The following is a 27,115-nucleotide window of genomic DNA, read 5'->3' as shown; positions in this document are numbered from 1 at the left end:
GTGTTTTCACTAGGAAAACTTGTAGAAACAATAGGTAAACTCCCTCTCAACTAATTATTTACACCTATATCAAAATGGGACATAGGTGAGCGTGTACCATATTTAATAATTCTAGTTACTTCTTTTAGGAGAGTAAATATGTAATTTAACTTCCATATTTGAATTTCCTACTTTTAATTAAATATTTCCTCTATTCCCAATCATTTGTCCACTTTTGAATTGACACACTTATTAAAAAAATAATTATTGACATAGTGAGTTTATCATTTTACCCGGATTAATTATGAAATGGATGAATTAAAAAATTTAAGATTTTCAAAAAGTTCTACATTTTTCAAAGTAATTAATTAAGGATATAATAGGTAAAACAAATTGTCCTTTCTTGATTTGTCAAAATTGACAAGTAATTAGGGACAACTAAAAAAAGGAAAAGTGGACAAGTAATTAGGAAATATTTGTCATGTTTTGTTTTTCGAAAATCAATTTAACTAATTTTCATAGATAAATTAGATAAAATTATTACTCCATATATTTTGAAATTAAATATTAGATATTCCAAAAATATATAAAAAGTACCATAAACTTACAAAATTTCTCTTATCAATGTGATGAAAAATAATCATAAAATATTGATCGAAGTTTCATATTATTTGACTATAAAAAGAAAAAAATTGTGACAAATATTTTGATATAATGAAGGTAGATAAAAGAGAAGGATATAAATAAATAAGTAATAGTAGAATTATAAAGTGGAGTAAAGTAATGTTTTTGTTAAATAATTCTATTCTTACACGCTAAACGTAAACAAACAAAAACAAGTGGACAGAGGAAGAGTTTCTCCTGTCCGTGAATCGCGCCTATCCTTGTCCGATATTTATAGTCTTGACTCTTGAGATAAAACCACAAAAGACATTCATTTCACATGTAATATATTAGTATGAAAAATTTAAAATTATATGCTCCTTCATTAAATAATACATTATTACTTTATTTTCTTATATATTTAACTAATAATTATTAATTATTTTAATTGAACATGTCAAAATTCGAAATATTATTATTTATATAAATAATGTTTACGTGTAAATGATAAATTTTGTGTGTTAGAACTTCAAAAAATATATTTGACCATAACTTTTTACTCTAAATTTCTTATGGAAAACTTAAATTTTAATTTTCAAAATAAAACTTGGACTTACTTAATTTTGAAAAAGCCCATTTGAAATCTCATACAACAAAATAAAATTCCGATAATCTTAAATCTTGTTTATTAAGAAAAGAAAGAAAAAAAAATGTCCATTTTTAGTCAGACTCAAGTCCCCACACTAGTTGGTTACATTTGTGGCAGGCAGGTAGGCTGAATTTTGTGAAGAAGAAGAGTTACGTTTTTGATAGATTAAACGGAAATGAGTGGAGGCGGAGAAGGAGACACATTGGAATTTACCCCTACTTGGGTGGTCGCCGCCGTCTGCACCGTCATCGTTGCCATTTCTCTAGCCGCTGAGCGACTCATCCATTATACTGGAAAGGTTAATTCCAAATATATATATATATATATATATATATATATATATATTTCTCTTTAATTCAATTTTACATTGAACTCATACATACTGCTCTACAAATGTCTGCAGTATCTGAAGAAGAAGAATCAGAAGCCTTTATATGAAGCGCTACAGAAAGTTAAAGAAGGTGGTCCATCTCCCTTACTTTTTCTTCTTTTCTTTTTAAACGTCTGGCTTTTTAGGGGAAGTGCACAGATCTGCCCCTCCCTCACATACTATACTGTTAAATTTTTTAATTCTATTTATAAAAAAAATAAAAAATAAAATTAGTCATATGTTTTGGTTTGTAATAATCAATTGAAGTTGCTTTTTTTGAATTGATTGGTGAATTAATATGCAGAGTTGATGCTTTTGGGGTTTATATCCCTTTTACTGACGGTGCTTCAAAGTAGCATAGTCAAGATTTGTGTGCCTAAAGATGTGGTCATGCACTTACTACCATGTTCATTATCGGAGGCCCCTTCTCATGAATCACAACATCATCGGCGGCTGTTAGTTGAAGAAGAAGCAGCTGCTGCTGCTGCTGGCTATTGCACTGCAAAAGTAATCAATTTGTTTTCCTAGTCTAGTTGCATTTACTTCTTCACATCTTTCTTCTTAGCTCCATATTCCACAATGTAGAGAAAATGCGGCTTCTCTGAGGTCATTCATTGACTGCTCTTTTTATTTTAAACTTGCCCCACTAGTTCATGTGTGTTTTCATCAAAGGAAGGTAGACTGGTGCTTCTATTTGGCAAGACAAAAGAATACTGCATTGTTGTTTTATTGCTTTTAAATTTATTATCTTTCTTACATTGAGCCATTGTTTGAGTTCCTTTTTTATCAAACAAGGAAAAATTTAGGGATGATTTGTCTTTGCTCTTTAGTAAGAGACCATGTGAAAAATATTATGCAGGCATTTACTTGAATTATTTTCTTAAATTTCCTGACTCGAAAGTTGAATTCCAGTTTTTCAGTATCTGATTCTGGAATATATAGTCATCATTTTCCGTTAGATTATTCTACTTCCGTAAATATTGTCTGCCACTGACTTCTAATATCATTCTGTTGTGGATTGGAAGTCCTTAAATTAAGTATTTAATTATATTTTTAGTAGCTTTATTTATTATTCTAGAATAGGATTTATATTTCATAGTTTTATAAGGATTAGGTTAATTATAGTTATTAGTTTGGAATAGGATTTAGGTCTCCTACTTTCATAAGAATTAGACTTGCTATTGATGTAATAAGACTCCTATTTAAAGGGGCTTTTGAGGAATAAATTAGTAAGTCATATTTTAGTAAAAAGCAAGAGATCGGAGTTCTCTCTTCCATTGAACTCTAAGGTTTCAGTCTTCCTTCAATGAGCTTATATACAAAAATAGGTCGATCTAGGAATTCGAGCAAAGGCAAGGGAAAGTCAAAGTTAATTGATTTAGATTTTCCTGTTCATCATCATGTGACTCGATCCTTCTCTAAGAATCCTAACAATTTGGTATCAGAGCCTAACACAATGGGCGATGGGATCAGTTCCAAATTTCTCGATGAGATCAATTCCAAGTTTCAAGAAGAACGTGTGATTACAGAAACACTAATGGACTCTAAACTTGCAGCTATGGAACAACGTCTCGGTGAAAGTATTGTCCAAGTCATTCAAGAACAATATTCTAGCCTGAGAATTGGCTCTACAAAACCAGTAGTCCATGGGGCAGAATCAAGTAATGCCCAGACAATTGGTAAATCAACAAATCCGGCTCCTAGAGGCAATACACTGCCTATTCAACCAGCTGATCATAATCATCAAACTAGAGGTAATTCCAATTCGACAATACCAAGGTATGCAAAAATGGATTTTCCTACTTATGATGGCACCAACGACCCACTGATTTGGGCATATCGTTGTGAGCAGTTTTTTGAAAATCAACATATAGCAAATGCAGAAAAGGTTGGAGTGGCTGGATTTCACCTGTTGGGAGAAGCACAATTATGGTATTATCAGCTTAAACGAGCGAAGGGGCCAATGAGTTGGGAAGACTTCCAAAAACAATGTTTCCAGCTATTTGGATCTCCTGAAAGCAGCAACCCGGTAGGTGAATTGGTCACGCTTCGACAAACTGGTAGAGTTTAAATTTATCAACGTCAGTTTCAAGAAAAGTTGGCTAGGGCTGATGAGCTTATTCCAGAACACTTGCACGTGGGAATATTTATGGCAGGTTAGATGATTCAATCAAATTGGACGTGCAATTGCTCAAACCACCTGACTTATCAACAGTTATGAGTGTAGCCAGGGCTTTAGAGCAAAAAGAACAACTGCAAAAAGGGCAGCAGTCCCAGACAAGTCTTGGCAGCACAGTAAACTTGGCAAAATCTGCTACAAGTTCAGTCGATTCATTTAATACCAAGACCAGCAACCAGACCCCTTTGGTCAAGCGATTAACTCGTGCAAAAATGGCAGAGTGAAGAGCTAAGGGATTATGCTATAATTGTGACGAATTATATTCAGCCATTCACCAGTGCAAACGACTTTTCTGGCTGGAATTGGATGATTCAGCAGACAATATTCCAGAAGTTCTGGATGATTGCCGTGAAATTCGAGCATGAGGACAAACTCTTTCAATGTAAGAGGGGGGTAATGTTGTGGATGCGTTGGAAGTCCTTAAATTAAGTATTTAATTATATTTTTAGTAGCTTTATTTATTATTCTAGAATAGGGTTTATATTTCATAGTTTTATAAGGATTAGGTTAAGTTATAGTTATTAGTTTGGAATAGGATTTAGGTCTCCTACTTTCATAAGAATTAGACTTGCTATTGATGTAATAAGACTCCTATTTAAAGGGGCTTTTGAGGAATAAATCGTTAAGTCATATTTTAGTAAAAAGTAAGAGATCGGAGTTCTCTCTTCCATTGAACTTTAAGGTTTCAATCTCCCTTCAATGAGCTGAAGTTATATACAAAAATAGGTCGATCTAGGAATTCGAACAAAGGCAAGGGAAAGTCAAAGTCAATTGATTTAGATTTTCCTGTTCATCGTCCTGTGACTCGATCCTTCTCTAAGAATCCTAACAATTTGGAGACTGAAGAGATTGGAGTTCTCTTTTAATGAATTCTAAGGTTTCAGCCTCCCTTTAACGAGTTGATTTATATATTGCCTTGTAAATCGATCCTTCCCTAAAGATTCATAACACATTCCTTTTAATTTTGTTTCAGCATAAGGTCCCATTACTCTCTCTTGAAGCGTTGCATCACCTTCACATTTTCATCTTTGTCCTTGCAATTGTTCATGTGACTTTCTCTCTTCTGACAGTTGTATTTGGAGGAGCCAAGGTCTGTAATAAAATCTGCTTCATTAACTTGTTGCTGGTCTCTTCAACTTTGTTTGTTGTTTGAATTGAGTGTTTGTAATTTACTGATGGTCTAGATACGTCAATGGAAGCACTGGGAGGACAGTATTGCAAAAGCTAATTATGAGACTGCACATGGTATGTATGATTACCTGTGAGATCTTTTATCCAACTCTTTGCTCCATATCGCAAAAAAAAAAAAACAAAAATCTCATCTGATTTATTTCCTCTATGAGGAGTTTAATTTTACATGACAATTGGTGCCGCTTAACTCTGTTCTACAGGACGATTAGCAAATAAGAAAGAAAGAAATGACCTAAGGAAAAGCTTACGTGGAAAACTTTAATTTTACTTAATAATTGGGAGCCGCTTTACACTGTTCGAAATGATGATAATCAAAGATGAAAGAAAGTAAATGACCGATGTAAAAGCTTACGTCGCCCCTGTAGTTAATGCTCCCTGTAAAACTAGTTACTTTCTTAACCAAGTCTTTAAGGTAGTAAACTGTTGACATACTGCAACCCATGAGAGGAAAGATAAGTAAGAAGCAATATGGAGTTACTCCCCTCATGCATTATATCTAGATCAAGCTGATCTTCAAACTAAAACAGTTTGATGCTTTCTTTTGCAGTTTTAAAACCACGGGTTACACATGTCCAGCAACACGATTTCATCAGGGACCGATTTGTGGGTATGGGCAAACGCTCAGCCATTTTTGGTTGGATGGTAAGCAGTTTCCTTCCTCAATAAGCAGTCATTCTTTCCCTATCATATATTTCTCCTCTGTATGGTAAAACTTACCTTGGGAACTTCTCTTAAAACACATTAATGTGGAGAGAAAAGAAAGATAATTAAATTTAAGCTATTAAAGATGGGGAAGGTGCATATGCTCTCAAATGACACGTGAATATGTGATGGACAGATATGACCACTTCCTTTTATCCTTTTATTTTGTGAGAAATGCCAATGCTGGATCGTGTCTCCAATAAGTCCGTCATATATCTAGTTTAGCTAAAATATGGTTCACTACTTCAGTGCGTTGAAAGAATTTATATTATTAGCAAGTTTTATTTGCTGTCGTGTTAGGGCCCTGTTACCTGAGAATTCTATCCAAGCAAGTACTGGTTCTTATTCTCAACAAATATGATAAGCTGGGCACTTGCAAAACTTTGAAAAACATGCTGAATAAACATCAATTTTATTTATGAGTAAGACAGAAGGTGAAGAAATGGGGAATTTATAATAGAGCAATCACGTGGTTGTGTAGTGCCTTTACATTAACATAAGCATCTCATACTTTTGTTTGGTTTCCACGAAAACTTGCAGCACTCTTTCTTTAAGCAGTTTTATGGTTCTGTCAGCAAGTCAGATTATGCTGCTCTGCGTTTGGGGTTCATTATGGTAACTTCACTATGTTACTTGTCTGAGATAATTGTTTGTTGTTTTGCCATCTTTTTGGTGCTTAATTGCTCATGTAGTGTTAAGTTTCTTCTCTTTGGCAGACACATTGCAAGCAAAACCCAAAATTTAATTTTCACAAGTACATGATTCGTGCTCTGGAAGATGATTTTAAGACTGTCGTCGGTATCAGGTTAGTGGCCATTCTCCTCCCTCCTCTGCCACATCCCACCGGGAAGAATTTGCGATGTTTTTCTCACTTGTTGCCATTTTCCTGTGTTTTTTGCAGTTGGTATCTCTGGGTATTTGTTGTCATCTTCTTGTTTCTGAATGTTAATGGTATGCCAACTCTAACTTGGAATAGACATTTTTACCTTGTAGCTGCTTTGAAATGTTTCAATGCTATACTAATGCAGAACAAATGGAAAAGGGTGGTATTGGCAAGTAATAATTGGGTACCAGCAACCTTAGTGCTGTTGAAGAGAGTTGTTCTCTTGGCAAATGGAAACTAACAATTGAATAGCAGCAATTTTAATGTTCAGTTACCTTTATCTCAAAAAAAATAATTTAATGTTATTGTGGGCTCAAAAATATCTGCTTGGTGTCTGCAGCGAGGGCCATCTCCCCTCCCATAAAATCCCAAAGAGTGCCACTGCCAGTAGCTGCAGTTTACTTACTGCTAAGTTGATTGTTGTACTCATTGTTATAATTGGTTAAGATGTTGGACTAACCAAACATTTTTGAGTACATGGTACTACACACTTCTATTCAACAAAAAATCGAATATTCCCAATTTATTTCCTCTTTGACTTCAAGGATAAGGAAGCTGTGGATAGCGTTGCACTGTACCTATTGATGGTTACACAGCTGGTGCTATATTATGCTCGGATAGAACCTATCGAAGATAGTTGTTCTCTAAGAAACTAGTAATCGACAGCAATAATATCTAGGCTCTTAAATTTTCTGCTTCTTAGGTAGGGCCTCAAGTAGGTTGTCCCCCTCCCCCAGGGGCCAGGCTAAATCCCAAGTCTGTCACTCGCAACAGCTGCATTTAACTTATTGCTAAATTTATGGCCCACTCTTTTTATAATTGTGAAAGTGTTATCCAAGCATTTATAACCATGTGTCACTGTGAACTTATACCCAACAATAAGCTGAATGCCCCGAGTTTACACCCTCTTTCAGGATGAGAAAATTTGTGAATTAAACTTTGACTTATCACAGAAGAAATTGTGGAATTAGTTGTCTTGTAACTATGGGTACGACCATTTGCCAACTTCCTCTGAGGCAAATGTTAATAAGTTTATCTATGTCTCCGTTCATATTGTACATGCTATAGTTGTAATTTGATAGCATCTCCTTATGCTTCCGCAACTTATGATTAAATTAAGCCACAGCACTCTTTTAGATGATTCATTCCAGACACTGCCTTTAAAAGTGTTGCCTGCATAACTTTCACTTTGCTTTAATATAATTTTACAAGTTTCATTTCATGTTTCAGTTTGGTCATTTGGTTGTGGTTTATATCTGAAAGCTGATAAATTCATTTTATATTTTCCAGGTTGGCATACATACTTCTGGATTGCATTCATTCCTTTTGTTGTGAGTTGGATCTTTACTAAGCCTTTTGCTAGATCTAATTTAAATTTAAAGAAAAGCCATTCAAACAAAACAGTTACTCCCTCTATCCCAATATATGTGACACACTTTTTCTTTTTGGTCCGTCCCCAAAAAGTTGACACATTTCCTTATTTGGCAAATGTTTAGTGACAGTATCAATATTTTACCTATATTGGATCCCACTTATTTGGCAAAAAGTCCACAAAGGTGTACTCTTCTATTTACAAATTCATTTATTTAAAGGTTAGTTTTGGAGCATTTCTAGATTCCTATCAACCTTCTCAGGAGTTAAGATGCATGTTGAATGTGGATGTTTCCTTTCTCACACATTCAATTACTTTTCTTTCTTAATTGCTCTTAATATTTATTTTTTCAACACGAGGCTCCTTTAGCAACAACCTCATCTTCTTCCTCTTAACTTCTTGTTGGGTTTTTATCAGCTTCTGATTGCGGTTGGCACAAAGTTGGAGCATGTAATTATTCAGTTAGCTCATGAGGTAGCAGAGAAACATGTCGCGATAGAAGGTGAATTGGTGGTCCAACCTTCTGATGATCACTTCTGGTTCAAGCGCCCTCAAATTGTCCTCATCTTGATACACTTTATCCTCTTCCAAAATGCTTTTGAGATAGCATTCTTTTTCTGGATATTGGTAAGCTAAAGTTATTATACTATGTTTTCACTCAGCTTACTTTTCTATTTCTAATCTTGGTAGTTTTTCGTTCTCTCAATAGGTGCAATATGGCTTTAATTCCTGCATAATGGGACAAGTTGGTTTCATTGTTCCACGACTTGTTATAGGGTAAAGTCCAGTGCCCAGTTGGGTATTATATATAGTGTAAATGTAGGAAAAAATGTGTTTTGATGATGATGTGATTGTGTTTTCCAGGGTAATAATTCAAATGTTATGCAGCTATAGCACGTTGCCACTTTATGCTCTTGTTACACAGGTTAGTGTTTTAAACAGGCATGGTTTGTTGAGTAGGTTGATATGAATGAATGTTGAAGTTGAATCTGAATCTGAATTACAGATGGGTACCCATTTCAAGAAGTCAATATTTGATGAGCACATTCAAGTTGGTCTTCTTGGTTGGGCTTCGAAAGCGAAAATGAAGAGGGGACTCAAGGCTGCTACAGATGCTGGAACTTCAATTGAGGGTTCTACAGTAAGATTACAGATGTCAGGAATCAACCAAAAGGAAACAACCCCTACCTAATGGATCTTAATTTGGAACACAATTATAATCAACTAGTCCTGTCCTAATTAAAATCTTATTAAAGTTATAAAATATTTTTTTCAAGTCTTCGAAGAAGACCTACCAACTTCTCTTCGTATTTTAGCAAACATCTGCTATGCATTTACTATACATATTATTTTTTTACTTCTTTGCTATACAAAATCATACTTCAAAAGAATTATATTCTACTTTTTCTAGTATCTCCCTTGTTAGATGCAAATGGGTGTAAATATGCTTGAAGAGAAATAATACATGTTTGTAATAATTATTACTTGTGATTGATTATACAGTAATAGCATCGCAGAGTTTTTTATGCCCCTCTTTCCAGAAATTACACTGTTCTATTAATTAAATGATGTATTAAAAAGGCCATTTGAGTATATTCACCTATTTTCATAATTTATATATAGATGGAGAACTATCATATTTGCGCTCAGATCCGGACGGGAAACCTTCATGTAATATTTAGATACAGGAATTTTCAAAAATGACAATAGTTTGAATTTTATTAGCAACTTAAACAGAAACCTTCATCTAGTATTAAAATATAGGAATTTCAAAATATTACTATATGTTTTGAGGTGTCAATCGACTGTATTTGTTATATTTATTCATGTATTTAGTGGTATTGACTAATATAGTCCGTGTATATACAAAAAACAAAAATTATAGAGAATTGTATTCATTCAATCTAATTTCACTTGTATTCATTCGCTCTTGTATCACTTGTATTAGTGCGTGTATTTAGATTGTATCAACAAATACACTCAAGATGTACACAAAGATACAAAAATATAAAAATTAAAACAGGTGACTATATTCATTCGCTCCAATTTCAATTTATTTCATTTGCTCTTGAATCGAATACAAAATGTATCGATGAATATAGTTTATATTGCCTAATACAGTTTGCATGTATACAAAGATACAAACAACAAAAAATACAGGAATCTGTAATCATTCACTCTAATTTCACTTGTATTCATTCGCTCGTGCATCACTTGTATTCATTCGCTCTTATACCACTTGTTTTCATGTGCGCATTTAGGCTATATCAACGAACACAGTCCGCTTGTATACATAAATACAAAAAACAAAAAAATAATAGACTATTTTCATTCGGTCTAATTTCACTTGTATTGATTCTCTCTTATATCACTTGTATTTATTTACTCTGTTATCACTTATATTTATTTACTCTGTTATCATTTATATTCATTCCCGAAAATATAAAAATACAACAAAAAGAGATAAACATGCAAATATACGTAGGTGGAAATACAAGATATAGAGAGGTGGAAATACAAAATACAAATAGAGGTAAAAATATAGAATACAGAGTCAGAGTAGACAAGAGAGAGGGGGGAGAGGAAGTCGGAGATGACGAGAATGACTTAGAAGAAGTTTTCTATCACCTTTAAAAGATAAGTTAACATCAATCATCCGTGTAAATATAAATATACAAGATGAAAATAATAATAGGAGAGAAACACTTAGAGTAACATAAGAAGGAGTGACTTACATTAAAAAAAATAAAATTTACTTAGGCAAATGTCTGAGCGAAGTGCAATGCGTTTGAAAATATGAGATCGTAAATGAATTCGAGTACCACTCTGATCGCCTCTCTTAAGAAAACTTAATAATTATACAGAATAATTGACATAATTATAATATATATATATGTAAAATTATAATTATATCTTCGTTCATTTAAAGAAAGAAACTAGCATGTCATATTGTGTACATGTTTTCTTTTCAAAATACAATTCAAAAGTAAACTAATACTCTAAAACTAATTGAATCTCAATAAAATCATAGTTTTGGTAAGTTAATAGAGAACTCTAAAAAAATACCTTGATTACCTTATATATTAGAGCACAAATTTAAATAATTTTTTGTTTGCTAAAAAAAATTGAAATAGCTTGCGTGGGTGTGGGTGGCGTGGGGGTGCGGAGGGAGGGGGGAGGACTTTTTCTACAAAACAAAAAAATATTTTCTCAGTAGCATCCCCTTCCACGTATGTAGTACATTCAACTACTAGCTAAGATCAATTATAAGAAACTTCATCTGAAAATAAGAAAATGCACTTGATGAGTTGGAAAATCATTACTCAAAGGAAGACAAAAGGAGGACTGGGAGTACAAAAGAGCGAGGTCAGAAACAAATCTCTCTACACCTCCTTAGTATGGAGAGATTTCAAAAATCTCAAAACCCTTGAGGCAAGGATCCTTTACTTCAAAAACTGTCACAAGAGATGTTTAACAAAAACAGTAGAGTACCCTCAAGAACTTGAAAATGCATTATGCAAGGCTGAAAGACAATGCACTAAAGGATCAAAATAGAATGCTAATAGTGGTAACACAATTAGATTCTCGGAGAATAACTGGATCACAAATTTAGGGAAAATTAGAAGCCTCATTCAAGGGCCTTTGAATAAAAATGAAGACCCTAGATCCATGGTTGACTCTATCAGTTGAGTTCCCTGACAACATCAGCAACATCATAAATGACAATCACCTCCCCCTCCCCCATTGAAAGAGAGGACGAACTCATATAGGGACTCACTAGTAGTGACTACTTCTCAATCAAAAGTACACGTTCTCTCATCAATAAGGGAACAAAAGTGAACAAACAATCAAAATAAGTATGGATGGATCTGGAAGCATAAAAATACCCAACAAACTCAAATTCTTCATATGACTCCTCCAACATAATAGGCTGCCAACCAACCATTACTTCCAGAAAATCAACAGTGGTCATAAATGTAACAACCCTGTATCCTAGAAAGACCAACCAGGAGACATTTCAGAAGTTGCATGTGCCACCGATGGGTGCCACCTACGGATCGTAGATGGGGTCCGTGGTTGGCCACCTGCAACCCCCTCCCAGAACTCTCAGAAAATTCAGCTAAGGGTCAACATATGCTAGGACCTATAGACCGTAGGTCAGACTACGGTCTGTGGTCCAGGGCCGTAGGTCGGACCCCTGATTTCAACTCCCAAAACCCCAATCGACATCTGCCAGGACGGATTGTCGGTCCTGCCACGGTCCATCCGTCCTACCACTGTCCGTCGGTAACCCAAACAACTTTTTAGTCAGGGGTCGTTTGATCTTTTCCCTATGCCACTACAAGAAAAATGATCTTTAGCGAAGGAAAATATAGTCGTTAAAAGTTCAAAGTTGGTTGCTATAAGTCAATAATGGCCAAAGCATATTAGGTCGTCATCGATCGCTAAAAGTTAACAACCTGATTTGAAGCCCGGTCATTAAAGATCCTATATAGATGAAAAATATTCCGGTCATTATATTTACTTTTAGCGACCAATTTTCCTTTCGTTAGTGTCAAATTTCCATACGCTAATGCCTATTTTACTGTTTGTCAACCCCCTTGTTAAAAAGTTGTAACAACAACATTTTATTTCACTAATGTGAAGTGTTAACAAATATAAATACAAAATTATATTTTTCTATATATATATACACTTGCATCCAAAATGAAATCAAATTTTGATTACTAATATAAAATTTCATTGTGATTTACAAATAACTAAAGAATCAGAATTAGGAATATATACCTTCAAATTGTATGATATTATTCTTGCCAACTCCTAGAAACAAGATAAATAAAATTGTAGTGTTTTTACTAATGACAAATCTATTTTGACCAAAAAATAAGTAAAAAACAATATCTTTAAATCATCTTGCTTTAATTTGTATTGTCTTCAAGGGAATATTCTACAGACTTCAAATAGTTCATCTATCAAAACAATAAATTCATATCAGTTTAGTGACAAAATTAATACTAGCAAATTTATTTAGAAAATAAATGACTTATTCACCATATTAACAAAATAATTGAAGCAAACATCATTTGATTGGAACTAATGTAATAACCATGATTCAGAAAGGTCGTCTTATTTGTTTCGGTTGGATAAATTTTGGAGTTTCAGCCAAGCAAGGTACTAAAACTACAAGGCAGAGGAAGGTTCTACTAATTGGATAATCTAGCTATTGTTGTACTTAACAAGAAAATGCAAAAAATGCAGTCTCAATATCCATGATAAGCAAAATAAATTATAAATGACTAGTGCTGAGAAAAACATGAAAGAAATCAATAATTCGTGTTTTGTTCAATTTAACTGTAAAGGATATTGATGAGTCCACAAGTTGGACTCATTTAGGGCTTTATTTTAATAGAAATAATGTCCTCAAATGCTTATTTAGTCTAAATATCTGATGAAAACACTTAAGTTTCAGGTATTTGAAGTTTTAGTGGAAGCATGGACACTTAGGCGCAAAAAAGGAACAAAAAGGCTGAAAAGAACGAAGAAGCTGAAGCCTGAGCATCGCCAAGCATTGCTTGGTGATTCGCCGAAGGGACGCACTTCACCCTTTGTTCCAGTACGCAAAGCCTGAAGGAAAAGATCAAGTCGGCGAAAAAAGGGAGCAGTCGGTGCATCACCGATAAGTTTTGCGAGGCAGTACTATATCGCCCAATGACCCAGAGCACGAAAATGCCGAAGGATGGTGCAAGACAGCGATGAACTACACCAAAGGGTGAATCGCTGAGTTGATTGACGATTTCGACTAATGTCACCGAATGACCCGCTGCAGCACAAATTTTTGAAAACTATAAATACTCGTTGAGAGTTATAGCTTAGTATCAGATTTTAGTATCATAATATTTTCAGTGTGAAACAATTAATATAATTTTAGTACTTTTTCTCTGAGTTTGAGAGGGTTTTGAAACTTGAAGAAGAAGAGAGTTTCATCTCCAAGGATTTGGACTTGGGTCTCTCAGATTCTTCACTCTTGGCATGTAACAAGACTTAAGTCTTCATACCCATTTGAATGCAAGCTCATTTAGGTATAAATTTCTATCTCTTAATGTGTGGCTAAAAACCCCCCATTCTTGGGGTGTGATTTAACAAATATGAGTTGATATTATTGTTTGGTTTTGCTTGTTGATAGGTTAGATGTCTTTTAATGGTGAATTGACCTAGCGCTTGTGGTTTAATTTAATGGGTTTGTAGTTACAAATACAAAACCACCCATTTGTTTTCGGCTTGCTCGAGAGAGAGGTCGCGAAACCAAGACCGCTAGACTGATAGCCTAAGGAGTGGGTCGACATGAGGTTCAGCCCGAGAGGGTGAGTCCTAGTCCCATATCCTAACACTCAGCTCGAGAGAGTGAGTGAGGTAAGGCGTAGGCTGGCCTTCATGCAGTAAATGAGTGTCGAGAGGAACCCATTAGAAACATGGTAAGTTGCCCGAGAGGGAACTTATTTCCACCTAAAGCTTAGCCTAGTCACTATTATCTTGCAAATTTCATATCGAAAGCATATACCTAACGATTTATACCAATATATATTGCGGTCACATCCCAAGAATCCCCTTTCATTCATAGATTTCTTTGTTATTTTTACTGTTTTTGCTATATTTGTGACAAAAACCCCATTTGATATTTGACACTTTTGTGTCACCCCCCTTTAATTTACAATATTTTTAGTCGTTAATGTCTTTAGCTACGACTAGTTAGAACTAATTTTATTTTTCTATTAATTCTCGAAACCACTCCCTTGGGACACAAATCCAACCCTTGGTTAGGTCATTATACTATTGCACGATCGTAGGCACTTGCATTGGAAGTTGTGTCATTGATTATGGGGAGTGGTGTTATTTGAGAATTTTTAGTTTAATAGAGTTTCTGTTCTTATTAGTGGTAGTTTACTAATTTTATTTTTAGTTTTGTTTTGTTAATTGTGTAAACATTTTAGAAAGCATGAGTGTTAACAGTAGTAACGAGAGCCAGATGGGCCATCAGGACGCATCAGCAACCTCAACGATGTCTAAGAGCCCAACATCAATGATCCATATCTCATGGAGGTGTTGGAGCCATCCGTCTGCCTCCAGCATAGGGAAATGTCGTGTTCCACATAACAAGCACCATGTTGCAACTTTTGCAACTAAAGGGACTCTTCAGTGGATTAGCTCATGAGGACCTACGTGAGCATCTTCAAAACTTCGTAGATGTGTGTGGACCATTCTCGTTCAAAAACATCTCTCAGGAATCAGTTCGATTAAGACTATTCCCTTTCTCATTTATGGGGAGGCATGCAAGTGGCTAGCTGAGTTGCAACGTAACTCGATCACTTCGTGGGAGGAGTCGGTCACCGTATTTAATGTGCGATTTTTCCCTCCATCGAAGATGATGACTATTCGGGATAGCATCCAAAGCTTTAAGCGTATAAATGGAGAGCCTCTGCACGAAACTTGGCTCCGGTTTAAAAAACTGGTGCTACAATGACCAACCCATGGTCTACCTGATAATGTGCTCCTTCAATACTTCTACCAGAGTCTAGACTCGGTAAACAAAGGTGTAGCTGACCAACTCTCGCCCGGAGGCTTAATGCATCAACCATATGCAGTAGCAACTCAGCTTCTCGATGGCATAACAACCATCAACATGGCGTGGTACAACCGTGAAGACCAGGTCTTACCGGTCTCATTTCGGCTATCTAAGGAGCAGGTTGAAAAAGACAATGAGAGAGACCAAAACATGGCCAAGATCATGACGCAACTTGACATTTTATCCAAAAAATGTTATAGGGGCTGGTGCCCGTGGTGTCAATGCTGTGGGAGTCGGGGGTGCGAATCCTAAGGAAATGAAGTTTGAAGCCATGTATGACGAGGAAGTAAATTTTCTAGCTAACCAAGGCGGGGCCTATCGTTCAAACTACCCGAGGCAGGGTGGTAACCAAGGATGGGTTAGAGACGACAGCTGGAAGGATCAAGATCATGAATGGAGGAACCGTAATCCAAATTGGAATGATAGAGAGAATGATAGATATGTGCCTCCCCACGAGCGTCAGAAGCCCAAGGATTCGAAAGGTGGTAGGTCCGAGGATATGCTCTCGCGTATCGTAAACAAAGTTGAAGGGTCAGACAAAATGCTAAAAGGCATGAAAGAAGACGTGTCTACCCTCAGCCAGACCGTCACCTCTCATTCAATTTCAATCAAGTAGTTAAATACCCAAATGGGTCATATCTCGTCTCATCTCAATCCGAGACAACAAGGGGCTTTGCCTAGTGATACTATGGCTAACCCTAAGAGTGACGTATGAAGGTGGACTTATGTCGTACCACGACTTTAACTAAGGCGCTATTTGGGAGGCAACCCAAAACCCTTTAAGTGTTTCCTAATTACTAGTATAATAATGGTGTGTTGTTTGTGCAGGTTAAAGTAAGGGAGGTGATTGAAATAGTATATGGAGGCAAGCAACAGGTCCAGTTGGCGGATCACCGACAAGATCGGCGAACACGATTCTTTCCGCCGTTTGACTTAAGGCACTGTCAGCTTGGATCCTGTAAAACTCAGTGGTCTGTAGAAAATTAGTGGCGCATCGCCAATCATGTCGGCGATCTCGATGTAGACCGCCGTTGGAATCCTCACATGAGTTGCAGATCCTGGTACATTTAGCGAAGAAACTAGACACTTGGCGCTTCGCCGAATGAATAGGCAAACTTGACTCACATCGCCAAATGGGCGGAAACTGGACGATTTTTGCAAGCCACAGGTTTAAAAGTTCTATTTTATTCACTTTCTCTCACTTCTCTGTCCTATCAAACTCACACCTGCACAATAGGCTTATATTTCTTGTACTTTTAGAGTATTTTAGTTGTTGAATTGTTCTCGGAGTTGGATTGCATTCCTGCCTAGCATTTCATTAGTATTTATTCGGCATCAAAGGTTGGTAACTCTAACCTCGCGTTTAAGATATTAACATTGTACTCATTTGCATAATTATGTTGATGTTGATTAAATCTTTGCCGAGTCTCTAAGTTAATGGGATCCATGCATTATCGATTGGTATTCAATGATATTTGCGTAATTGGTAAAATCCCACTCGACGGTGCCCTGAGTTGAATTGTTTTACTGTGGGAGTGCAAATATTTTTTTAGATCTTTGTGAAATTTGTAATGAAAAGGCTTACATCGCGTTATCAGGGGTTGCAGGTTGAATTAAAAAGAAATGGGTTGAAAATAGACACATGAGGCTACTTGGCGAGCCAAATCGAACTCGCTGAACTGCTCGATGAATCACCTAATGTCCCTATTTCGCCTTTTAATGAATGCTACATGCATTGATTGATCTATAACTTTTGGTGGTGATCCTAGTGTCGCTAAGCGTACTCGGCGACTCACCGAAAGCATTCTTGTTCACCCCTTTGTCTGCACCCATGCACCATCTATGCATAATTTTCAGCAAATCGCCAATATGGATAAGCACTTTACCAACTTGCTTGGTGAAGCAATTTCACACCTAGAACCCCCTGCTCCTATTTAAACTATTGCCAAACTTTTTCTCGAAGCCTTTTGCAGAAATGGTTAGACCAAAAGTTGCAGGAAAGGAGATGCCACCTCGACAAGTAAGAGCATGAGATTTCAAAAGAGATGAGAAGATAGCAGAACTGGCCAAAGAGATAAGAGAAAGTAAGAAAGCAAGCTCTAGCAGAAGGGTTCCCATTGATCCTACTATTCCGTCATTGAAACGTGGTGTCTGCACAGCTGTAAACTCCTTTTTGGCTAGCCATGATGTGGACAGAATGGTTGCTGCTAGCATTGTTGCATAAACTAGGGCAAGTGAACACAATGAGAACCAGAATGACAATCCGGGGACCATTGTCAAATTTCAGGCTAACGCATCGGGAAATGATGCCTCGACAAATGGAGAAGCATGTAGACACGATCCCCTCGTTACCTCCTTTGCTGTTCTTTCTTTACTTCAACTTCTGGATATTGTTAATTGCATTTGAGGACAAATTGATTTCATTTGTGGTGGGGTGAGGTCCACCTTGTTTGCTTGATTATGGATATTTGTGTTTTGTGTATACATTTGGGTTGCATGTTTTAAAACTGTGTTTTTAAACTGCTTGTGCGATTGTTTGAGCTTATGGCTCCTTTTGGTTTTAATTGCAAAATAATTACCCTTTTGAAAATTTTTCATTTTTTGAAATTTTTTGCCACCTCTTGTGTTGAAAGTGGTTGTTCTCTTGCAAATTTGAGTCTCAGTTTTGATCAATACCGATAACTTGAATAGTGCTATCAATTGAACAAACATGAACGTGCGGTTGCAACGAGACCAAATGAAGTTGCATAGACAATATGTGAACTCTGTGCATCTCATTGTGATTAGCCATTTATCGAATTGATTTTCTTGTGACGATCGTTGCACACTAGCAAAAGTGTGTAGTCTTGTTTGACTTAAGTGTCGATGCCTTGTGTGATGAGCTTACTTTGAACCTTGCATGAATAAACCTAGAATTTGCCCTGGTAGTCTGATTGATTTAGTAAGGTGTGCTCTTGAAATGATCTTAGGCAACTTTTGAAAAGTGTGAGCCAAATTTGACATATACCTCTTTTATGGCCTACCCGTGAGCGTGTGAAACTCTCTTGAACACCCTTTGAGCCTTACCTTTCTTTGGAAGAACCTTGATGAACCCTAGACCTTACTTGACCCACTACCTATAATCCTTTTGATTTGTGGTTTAGTGAATAGCCAACTTAGGCCAAAAGCCTAAGTTAGGGGTGTGGTGTAAAGGAAAAGGAGAAGTCAAGAAGTGCAAAAAAAGTCCCCCTTAACCCATAGTGTTGCGGAACAATGGAAACCCTCCATAAACAAAAACAAAAAAAAAGTTGTGGAATAAAAGTACAAAAGAAAAAATTGGGTTTCCAAGCAATCCTTGGAGGTGAATAAAAAGATGACTTAGAATCACTAGAAAAAAAATTAATAAAGGAAAAGAAGGGAATGGCTTGAGTATACCACATCTCATGAGGAAAAAGTCACTGAGCCTAAATGACCATACCTTTGCACTCAGCCCTATTACATGCCTTAGAAAGACCTTTTTGATCTTGAGTGAGCCGAACCGAAGATCGATTGGAAAATAAGGACAAGCCTATGGATGAAAACATGCATTGTGTTCCTCTTTTTTAGTGTGAGCGTTACATCTGATTCCTAATCTTGAATTGATTAACCTCTGTGTGTGAGAATGGAATCATTCTTTATGTGAGGGCATTTAGATACTTTTTGTTGAGCTTAAACTTGCACAAGTAGCAAGTATTGCGAGCATGAGAATCTTTGGTAATGGTGTGTCACAACTTGAATCTTTGAGTACAAAATTGATCTTTGCATGAGTAATTTGAGTCTTGTTGTGTATGTTCATGATTTAGTCTTGTGTAGCACTATTTGAGACATCCCATTTGAATTGCTGAACTTTAGTTTTTCTTGAGGACAAGCAAAAGTTTAAGTTGGGGGTGTTGATGAGTCCACAAATTGGACTCATTTAGGGCTTTATTTTAATAGAAATAGTGTCCTCAAATGCTTATTTAGTCTAAATATCTGAAGAAAACACTTAAGTTTCAGGTATTTGAAGTTTTAGTGGAAACATGGACACTTAGGCACAAAAAAGGAACAAAAAGGCTGAAAAGAACGAAGAAGCTGAAGCCTGAGCATGGCTAAGCATGCTTGGCGATTCGCCGAAGGGACGCACTCCGCCCTTTGTTCCAGTACGCGAAGCCTGAAGGAAAGGATCAAGTCAGCGGAAAAAAGGAGCAGTCGGTGTATCGCCGAAAGTTCCGTGAGGCAGTACTATATCGCCCAATGACCTAGAGCACGACGATATCGAAGGATGGTGCAAGACGGCGATGAACTACACCAAAGGGCGAATCGCTGAGTTGATCGGCGATTCCGACTAATGTCTCTGAATGATTGCAACACAAATTTTTGAAAACTATAAATACTCGTTGAGAGTTATAGCTTAGTATTAGATTTTAGTATCATAATATTTTCAGTGTGGAACAATTAATATAATTTTAGTACTTTTTCTCTGAGTTTGAGAGGATTTTGAAACTTAAAGAAGAAGAGGGTTTCATCTCCAAGGATTTGGACTTGGGTCTGTCGGATTCTTCACTCTTGGCCTGTAACAAGACTTAAATCTTTATACCTATTTGAATCAAGCTCATTTAGGTATAAATTTCTATCTCTTGATGTGTGGCTAAAAACCCTCATTCTTGGGGTGTCATTTAGCAAATATGAGTTGATATTATTGTTTAGTTTTGCTTGTTGATAGGTTAGATGTATTTTAATGGTGATTTCACCAAGCGATTGTGGTTTAATTTAATGGGTTTGTAGTTGCAAATAAAAAACCACCCATGTGTTTTCGGCTTGCTCGAGAGAGAAGTCGCGAAACCAAGACCGCTAGACTGATGGCCTAAGGAGTGGGTCGACATGAGGTTCAGCTCGAGAGAGTGAGTGGGGTAAGGTGTTGGTTGACCTTCATGCGGCAAATGGGTATTCGAGAGGAACCCATTTGAAATGGGGTAAGTTGCCCGAGAGGAAACTTATTTCCATCTAAAGCTTAGCCTAGTCACTATTATCTTGCAAATTTCCTATCGAAAGCATGTACCCAACGATTTATACCAATATATATTGCGGTCACATCCCAAGAATACTCTCTCATTCATAGATATCTTTGTTATTTTTACTGTTTTTGCTATATTTGTGACAAAACCCCCATTTGATATTTGACACTTTTGTGTCACCCCCCTTTAATTTACAATATTTTTAGTCGTTAATGTCTTTAGCTACGACTAGTTAGAACTAATTTTATTTTTTTATTAATTCTCTAAACCACTCCCTTGGGATACAACCCCAACCCTTGGTTGAGTTATTATACTATTGCACGATTGTAGACACTTGCATCGGAAGTTGTGTCATTGATTACCCAAACATCAGATATCACTACATTCACTTACAAATACTTATTATGTCATCATTTGAAGATAGCTTACGAACATACAAAAGTATTCTATTTTGAATTCTAGCTAGAAGATAACAAAAATAGAATAATATAAGAATAATTTAAATTCTTGAAAATGAATATAAAAGACCAAAAAATTCAAACGAATGCCTTAAAATTCAATAATTTACACACTGATAGTAAATTTATTTAGTGGACATACCCTTAAATCGCAATAATAGTAGCATCTTCAAGTTGTCTGCTTGTACAAGTCCTTTGATAGCACTAAAATTAACCAACATGTGCATAGCAACAAAGAATGTTTTATTTTTGCTTCTTTGGATTGGAGAAGCAAACATTATCAGCTACTAAATATAAAATGAACTTGTCGTTGCCAACTTTTTTATAGAGTAATTCAAGTAAAATTTCAGAAGAAGCTATAAGGTCCCTTAAGAATCTTATGTTCTTCATGTTGCAAGTTAGATGTTAGTTGTTTCGCAAAGTTCATAATTAATATATTATTTTAAAAAAAATAAATGTCTGATACATTTCGGAGAATATTCTAAAACTAAGGATCATACATGAGCGTTAATTTCCCATGCTCCCTTAACCTTGACCCTCTCCTTAAAGAGTTTTCTTAGAAATAAAAATAGATCATTTTAAAACTGAATAATTATGCGTAGATAATGATATAGACAAAATATATTTAAATAAACTCACGATCAAATAAAAAAGCAATGCCCAAATATCATCTACCTCAAAGTTGGGATGCTAAATTGGGAACAAGAAATACCAATCTCATAAACAACACTAAACAATTTTTTTGAGCCAAATAGATGAACCAAATAAAAATCATGACAACCTAGATATTTTCTTAATGTTTGTTTTCCGAAGATGTTAACTTCAATCTCTGCACAATTTGTAAATATAAAAAACTTGTTCTCCTTAAACTGTTAAATTGATAAATCTCGAAACAACTTAGATAGAGTATTAAAAAGCTATGAAGTTCACTTATCAGAAGACGCATTAATTGCATATGCAAATTCACTAAGAGAAAAGACATAAAGACCCCATTAAAGTTGTCCCGTATTTGCATAGAGACACCTTAACTTTCAAAGTGTCCTATCACCCCACAAAACTATTTAATATCTTTGTAAATGGGCCATTTTGACCCATTTCCTCGTCTGGGTTGTTACCACGCACATGAGGCGCGTCATGCAGCATTTTCACTGCCATGGACCAGTTTAAAAGTGCCACGTGTCATTTTCTTTCTTTATTATTAATTATTTAATAACTTTATATCATCTTCCCCAAATTTAAACCCAAAGTAGCCATTGATAGCCCTAATATTTCGATTTTATGGTTTTTTCCATAGCCCTACAGTAGCAATTACTCAAAAACACAATGAAAAACTATAAAATCCTAACAATGGCAACTATAGTAGGTCGATTTCAACACTTTTACACTATAATAATCCCTAAAATTATAATAATCGAAAAAAAGAAGATATTTATCATATGATCTACCCTAACCTGTTAAACCTTCAATTATTTGTCCCTCCAAGAATCTTCACCAAGACACATCAACAATGAGATTATCAACACCAACATGGCGAGAAAACTTTTCTATTTCTTCAGATTTTATGGAAAGTTGAGAAATAAGAAAAGAAAAGGAGAAGACGACTTTTCTTCAAAGAATAGGGTCGGGTCGGGTCGAATTCTATCACAGGAAGTGAGCAACATGCGCCACTACATAGATGAGGGAATGGGTCAAAATGGCTCATATACAATGATATTAAATAGTTTTGTGGGGTGATAGGACACTTGGAAAGTTAAGGTGTCTTTATGCAAATACGGGACAACTTTGATTGTGTCTTTATGTCTTTACTCATTCACTAATTAAATATTAAACAAACTAAATCTAATTAAGTTTTTACCTTTTTGATCAATAGGTGATGAAACTTAAGTTAACAAAATGAATATTATGATCAAATAGCCAAGCCAACTTTGGAAAAGGTAAAAATTTAAGGTTCATCACCTATTGGAGTACTTTAGAAACAAAGCAAAATATTAAGACCAAGAACTACAGCATTATTGTTGGTACTATCTCCGGAATCCATGTATATATGACATGCATATTATTCTATTTTCAGGATATAAAAATGAATTTTAAATAAGAAGGCCCCTAAAAGTAACAACAAAACTCATGTTAACAAAAAAAACTACTGTAATAAGAAAAAGTTACAACAAGACTCAAGATAGAAGGAAATATTGGTTTTACATAACCAACCATAAAAAGAAGTAAGACTAACAGATTCATAATATAATAAATTAAAGTTCATTTACAAAGATTTTGTTATATATAACATACCACAAGTAAGGGAATGAGATGCTTCCCATTAAACTCATAATAATCAATTACTCATTCAACTTCTTCAAGAAGACTCCACCCTCTCTAACACTTAACTCCATTTATATTTTATTTTTTTCTATCATGTGTTTTTCTATATTGATGACTAACTTATAAATTGAAATTATAGTTTAAGTAATTAGAATGATTTGGTAGATGCCTTGAAGAATTCAAAGTTTATTCTGCGAACCAAAGCTCTACATATTATGATAAAAATCTCACCTTTTGTTCCTTTACTCTTGTTTCTGATGTAGAAATTTCCAATATTGACTCGTAATATTCAATGCCATATTAGGATGGTCTCGCTACTTTAGTCTATTTTTGTCTTGAGCTGAGGGTATATCGAAAATAGACTTTCTACCTTACCTTTATGGTAAATGTAAGGTGTGTATATTCTACCTTCTCCAGACCTCACTCTATGAGAATAGACCAAGTATGTTGTAGCTATTAGGATGGCTTCTCAAGTTTAACACAATCACTACAGGGGAAGTAAATAAGATTGAAATTATTGTACAAAATCATTAAATATAGAAAACTGAAAAACAATAAGTATAGCACAGAGAGAACAAAATTGAAATACAAAATCTAACAAATCTAACCTATTTACTTGACATTTCAATTGATTGGTTCCCATACATCAGACGCTCAAAATAAGATATGCAAAAATAGAAAAAGTTATTGAAGTAGTATAGTTAAATTAAGAATTAAAATTAAAACACAACTGCTAAGAAATTCATTAATTCAGAAAACATTCAATGGGACATTAAACTGAGAATATATTACAAATAATTCAACCCGAATACATAGCACCTTTAGCCGCGAAATTAATATTTTCAGATAGTCATGTATTAAAAAGGCCAAATACATAAAACAAATCCCTAAACTTGTTGGGTTTTTTCCCTCAGGTACCTCAACTACACCATTTTCCTATTGAATCATTGAACCACCCATAATTTGTTCCTTTTAAACACCGTTGGCTGATGTGGAACCAAACGTGATCTCACGTCGTTTGGACGCGTGAAGACGCTTTAAAGTCGTTGATGTGGATGCTAAACCACCCACCAACGATCTTCTTCCCCCCTTTAACCCTAATTTCTCCCCTTCTTCTCTTATTTCTCCTCTTTTGTTTCTCTTCATCATTATTTCTCCTCTTTAGCTCATTAGAATATATCTCTTCTTCATTGATTTCTTCTTAATCATCAAGTTCCAATGTCGAAGTTATCTACTTCATCGATTTCTTCTTCTTCAACTGCGAATGTGCTATGTCAATGTAGGGTCGTTGTGGAAATGAAGACCTCATGGACGCAATCCAACCCTGGACGTAGGTTCCTTTGTTGCAAAACTGCAAAGGTAATTCATTTTTATTGTCCAATATAGTAAAGAATCAACTTATTTGTAATTCAATTTTTTCTTTAATTTTGTAGGCACGAGGTGGATGTGGATATTTCCGATGGTATGATGATGAAATGCCGGCTCAAGCTAGGAGGGTGATATGGTGTTTGTTGAAAAGAGTAAAAACATATGAATTGGAGAGGAATCGATCAAGAAAAGTATGGATGATATGCATTGCCGTAGGGGTGATATTGGCTACTTGGATTTATGTAACAAAATGATCTTAGTTGGTTAATTTGTCTTCTACTAGATTTCTTCATAAAAGTATGTATGGTAGATTGTAGTGTTCTCTATGAGGGCAATTTTGATCGGCTTTTCTATTGTAAATGCCTTCATTTGTGTTCTTATTGTAATGATTTTGATTGAAGGAATGAAGACAAACTGTGTGTTAGTCTCATTTGTTTTCTAATGTGTTCAAATGACTTGAAGTAAAACACAATTATTCTCGAACATTTTCACTATCAATTGGACTAATGAGTTCTGGAACAACATAAATCAACACAGTAAAAACTGATCATTCATACTATTAATTTGCTCTAGTGAGCTCCAATCAAACATACCAATCCATGACAACTAATTAAAAGTAATACCACAAATAAGTTAATGTACTTAAAAGACACCAAAAGACATTTCAAAGCAGTCAATACAAGTTTTTGCTGCTGATTACACATCCAAAAAATGACTTTTCTGCTGAAATTAGGCATTCTTTGGTGCACTAGATGTTCCACGTTTGTTTTTTCTTGACTGACTGATACGTTGCAACTGTGAAGCTGTGACAACATCTCCACCATTCCACTTGAGTCCTCGAGGCTTATAACCAATATCAATATTTGTTGGAGCTGCATCCTTGTAAACTCATGGAGTGATAACCCTTTCTCCTAAAGTATCAGGCTGCATAGAAATGTCTTAAAATGAGACTTTATATAGTAAAGTAAGAAATGAACAAAATTATGTATACACTTACATTAAAGGTTTGACTACCACTTGCATTTGTATAGATGCCATATCCTACCATCTTGGTCCTCTTTTGTCTTCCTGTTGATATTGAATCTCCCATAGCCCTTGGTTGATCAGGTTGCTGACTTGATACACCTCTGGTGCCTCTACCAATGCCTCTACCAGTGCCTCTGCCAGTGCCTCTACCAATTCCTCTACCAATGCCTCTACCATTGCCTCTGCCAGTGCCTCTACCAGTGCCTTTGCCTGTGCCTCTACTTTTAGCAGGTTGTTGCTCTCTTCTAACAGCTGAAGAATCAAAACACATAGAACTGCCTTGCTGACTGAATACTGGTGGTTGACTTGAGCTTGATGGTCTGCTAAAAAGTGGTGGCTGGCTTGAGCTTGATGGCTGGCTAAACACTGGTGGATGGCTTGAGCTTGATGGTTGGCTAAACACTGGTGGCTGGCTTGAGCTTGGTTGCCTGCTTGGGTAGCCTCTAGGTTGTCCCATCCCAACCTATTAATACAGTAATAATAATTTATTACTCTAAATAATTGAAGCTAATTGTAAATGAATTAGAAGAGAATAATAACTTACCATGGTTGGACAAGCTTTTTTGTTGTGGCCTACTTGATGACACAATGAGCAAGTCATTTTTACTCCTCTTTTGGACAACTTTCCATACTTTTTCCTAGGCTCATTCTTTCCCTTTCTTCTGCACTTTGGTGGCCTACCAGGCATGACTTTTGGTTCAGGAGGTTCAATCACTACACCACTAGTGTGAGGCCACATTTTCATGTTTGGTATTGGCTGTAGAAAGTGATTATAAGCCTTCAAGAAAGTCTCTTTCCTATACCAATGCACTACTTCATGTTCAGGTTCTATGCCTTTGTGTTGATATGCAAGCACAACATGTTGACATGGTATGCCCCTCAATTGCCATGTTCTACATGTACATGTCTTCTTCCTTATATCAACAATATGCCTGTACTGACCATCTAAGATTTCATACCCAATATCACCATTGAATCTAACTTCACAAAGTCTAGCAAGATCTTTGTTCTCTTCAAGTACTAGTCTAGCCATAGGAGAGATATTTGAGATCCAAGTTTCTGCAAATTGCCTCATTGCAATATTTCTGTCCATTATCTTGTGCCTAATCTCCTCTAACATAGTTCTGATAGCTTTATGTCTAGCAGCTAGTATCCAAGAATTAAAAGTTTCACACATATTGTTTTCAACAATGTCACACTTAGAATGCTCCTTAAAATATGCTTTGCACCAAGTAGATTTTTCATAATGCAACAAGTCCTCACAAATTTTATTACCCAATTTGTTGAGTTTATCCATCTCATCTTCAAAACTTGACTTAACACATCTCCAGAACTGGTTCCTTCTTTCTTCACCACTCCATATTTGATGCCAGTTGGACCAGA

General features: G+C 35.7%; 1 protein-coding gene and 1 pseudogene across 2 annotated transcripts; one reads left to right on the top strand and one right to left on the bottom strand.

The window, feature by feature from the left end:
• Nucleotides 1-1,302: 1,302 nt before the first annotated feature.
• LOC125871915 (MLO-like protein 1) lies at nucleotides 1,303-9,319 on the top strand. Of its 2 annotated transcripts, XM_049552625.1 has the most exons (14): nucleotides 1,303-1,529; nucleotides 1,635-1,692; nucleotides 1,906-2,108; nucleotides 4,754-4,870; nucleotides 4,965-5,025; nucleotides 5,519-5,613; nucleotides 6,214-6,288; nucleotides 6,390-6,478; nucleotides 6,575-6,624; nucleotides 7,847-7,887; nucleotides 8,346-8,555; nucleotides 8,638-8,705; nucleotides 8,793-8,853; nucleotides 8,935-9,319. In XM_049552625.1, exons 1-14 carry the CDS (start codon nucleotides 1,407-1,409, stop codon nucleotides 9,118-9,120), a joined length of 1,437 nt encoding a protein of 478 aa, XP_049408582.1. In that variant the 5' UTR covers nucleotides 1,303-1,406; the 3' UTR covers nucleotides 9,121-9,319. The 2 variants fall into 2 exon arrangements, with proteins under 2 accessions (XP_049408582.1, XP_049408583.1); XM_049552626.1 differs by lacking the exon at nucleotides 6,214-6,288.
• A 16,054-nt stretch (nucleotides 9,320-25,373) lies between these two features.
• LOC125871929 (uncharacterized) lies at nucleotides 25,374-26,189 on the bottom strand (annotated as a pseudogene).
• Nucleotides 26,190-27,115: the final 926 nt, after the last annotated feature.

The sequence above is a fragment of the Solanum stenotomum genome, chromosome 7 (genome assembly GCF_019186545.1).
Source record: "Solanum stenotomum isolate F172 chromosome 7, ASM1918654v1, whole genome shotgun sequence".
NCBI classification, from domain to species: domain Eukaryota; kingdom Viridiplantae; phylum Streptophyta; class Magnoliopsida; order Solanales; family Solanaceae; genus Solanum; species Solanum stenotomum.
The sequence above is the reverse complement of the archived record's forward strand: the minus strand, read 5'-3'. Positions and strand labels throughout refer to the sequence as shown.

Coding starts and splice junctions, on each gene's coding strand:
- LOC125871915 (XM_049552625.1), top strand. CDS start 1,407: ATGAGTGGAGGCGGAGAAGGAGACACATTGGAATTTACCCCTACTTGG. Junction 2,109..4,753: donor CTGGCTATTGCACTGCAAAA/GTAATCAATTTG, acceptor ATTTTGTTTCAG/CATAAGGTCCCATTACTCTC. Junction 6,479..6,574: donor AAGACTGTCGTCGGTATCAG/GTTAGTGGCCAT, acceptor TGTTTTTTGCAG/TTGGTATCTCTGGGTATTTG.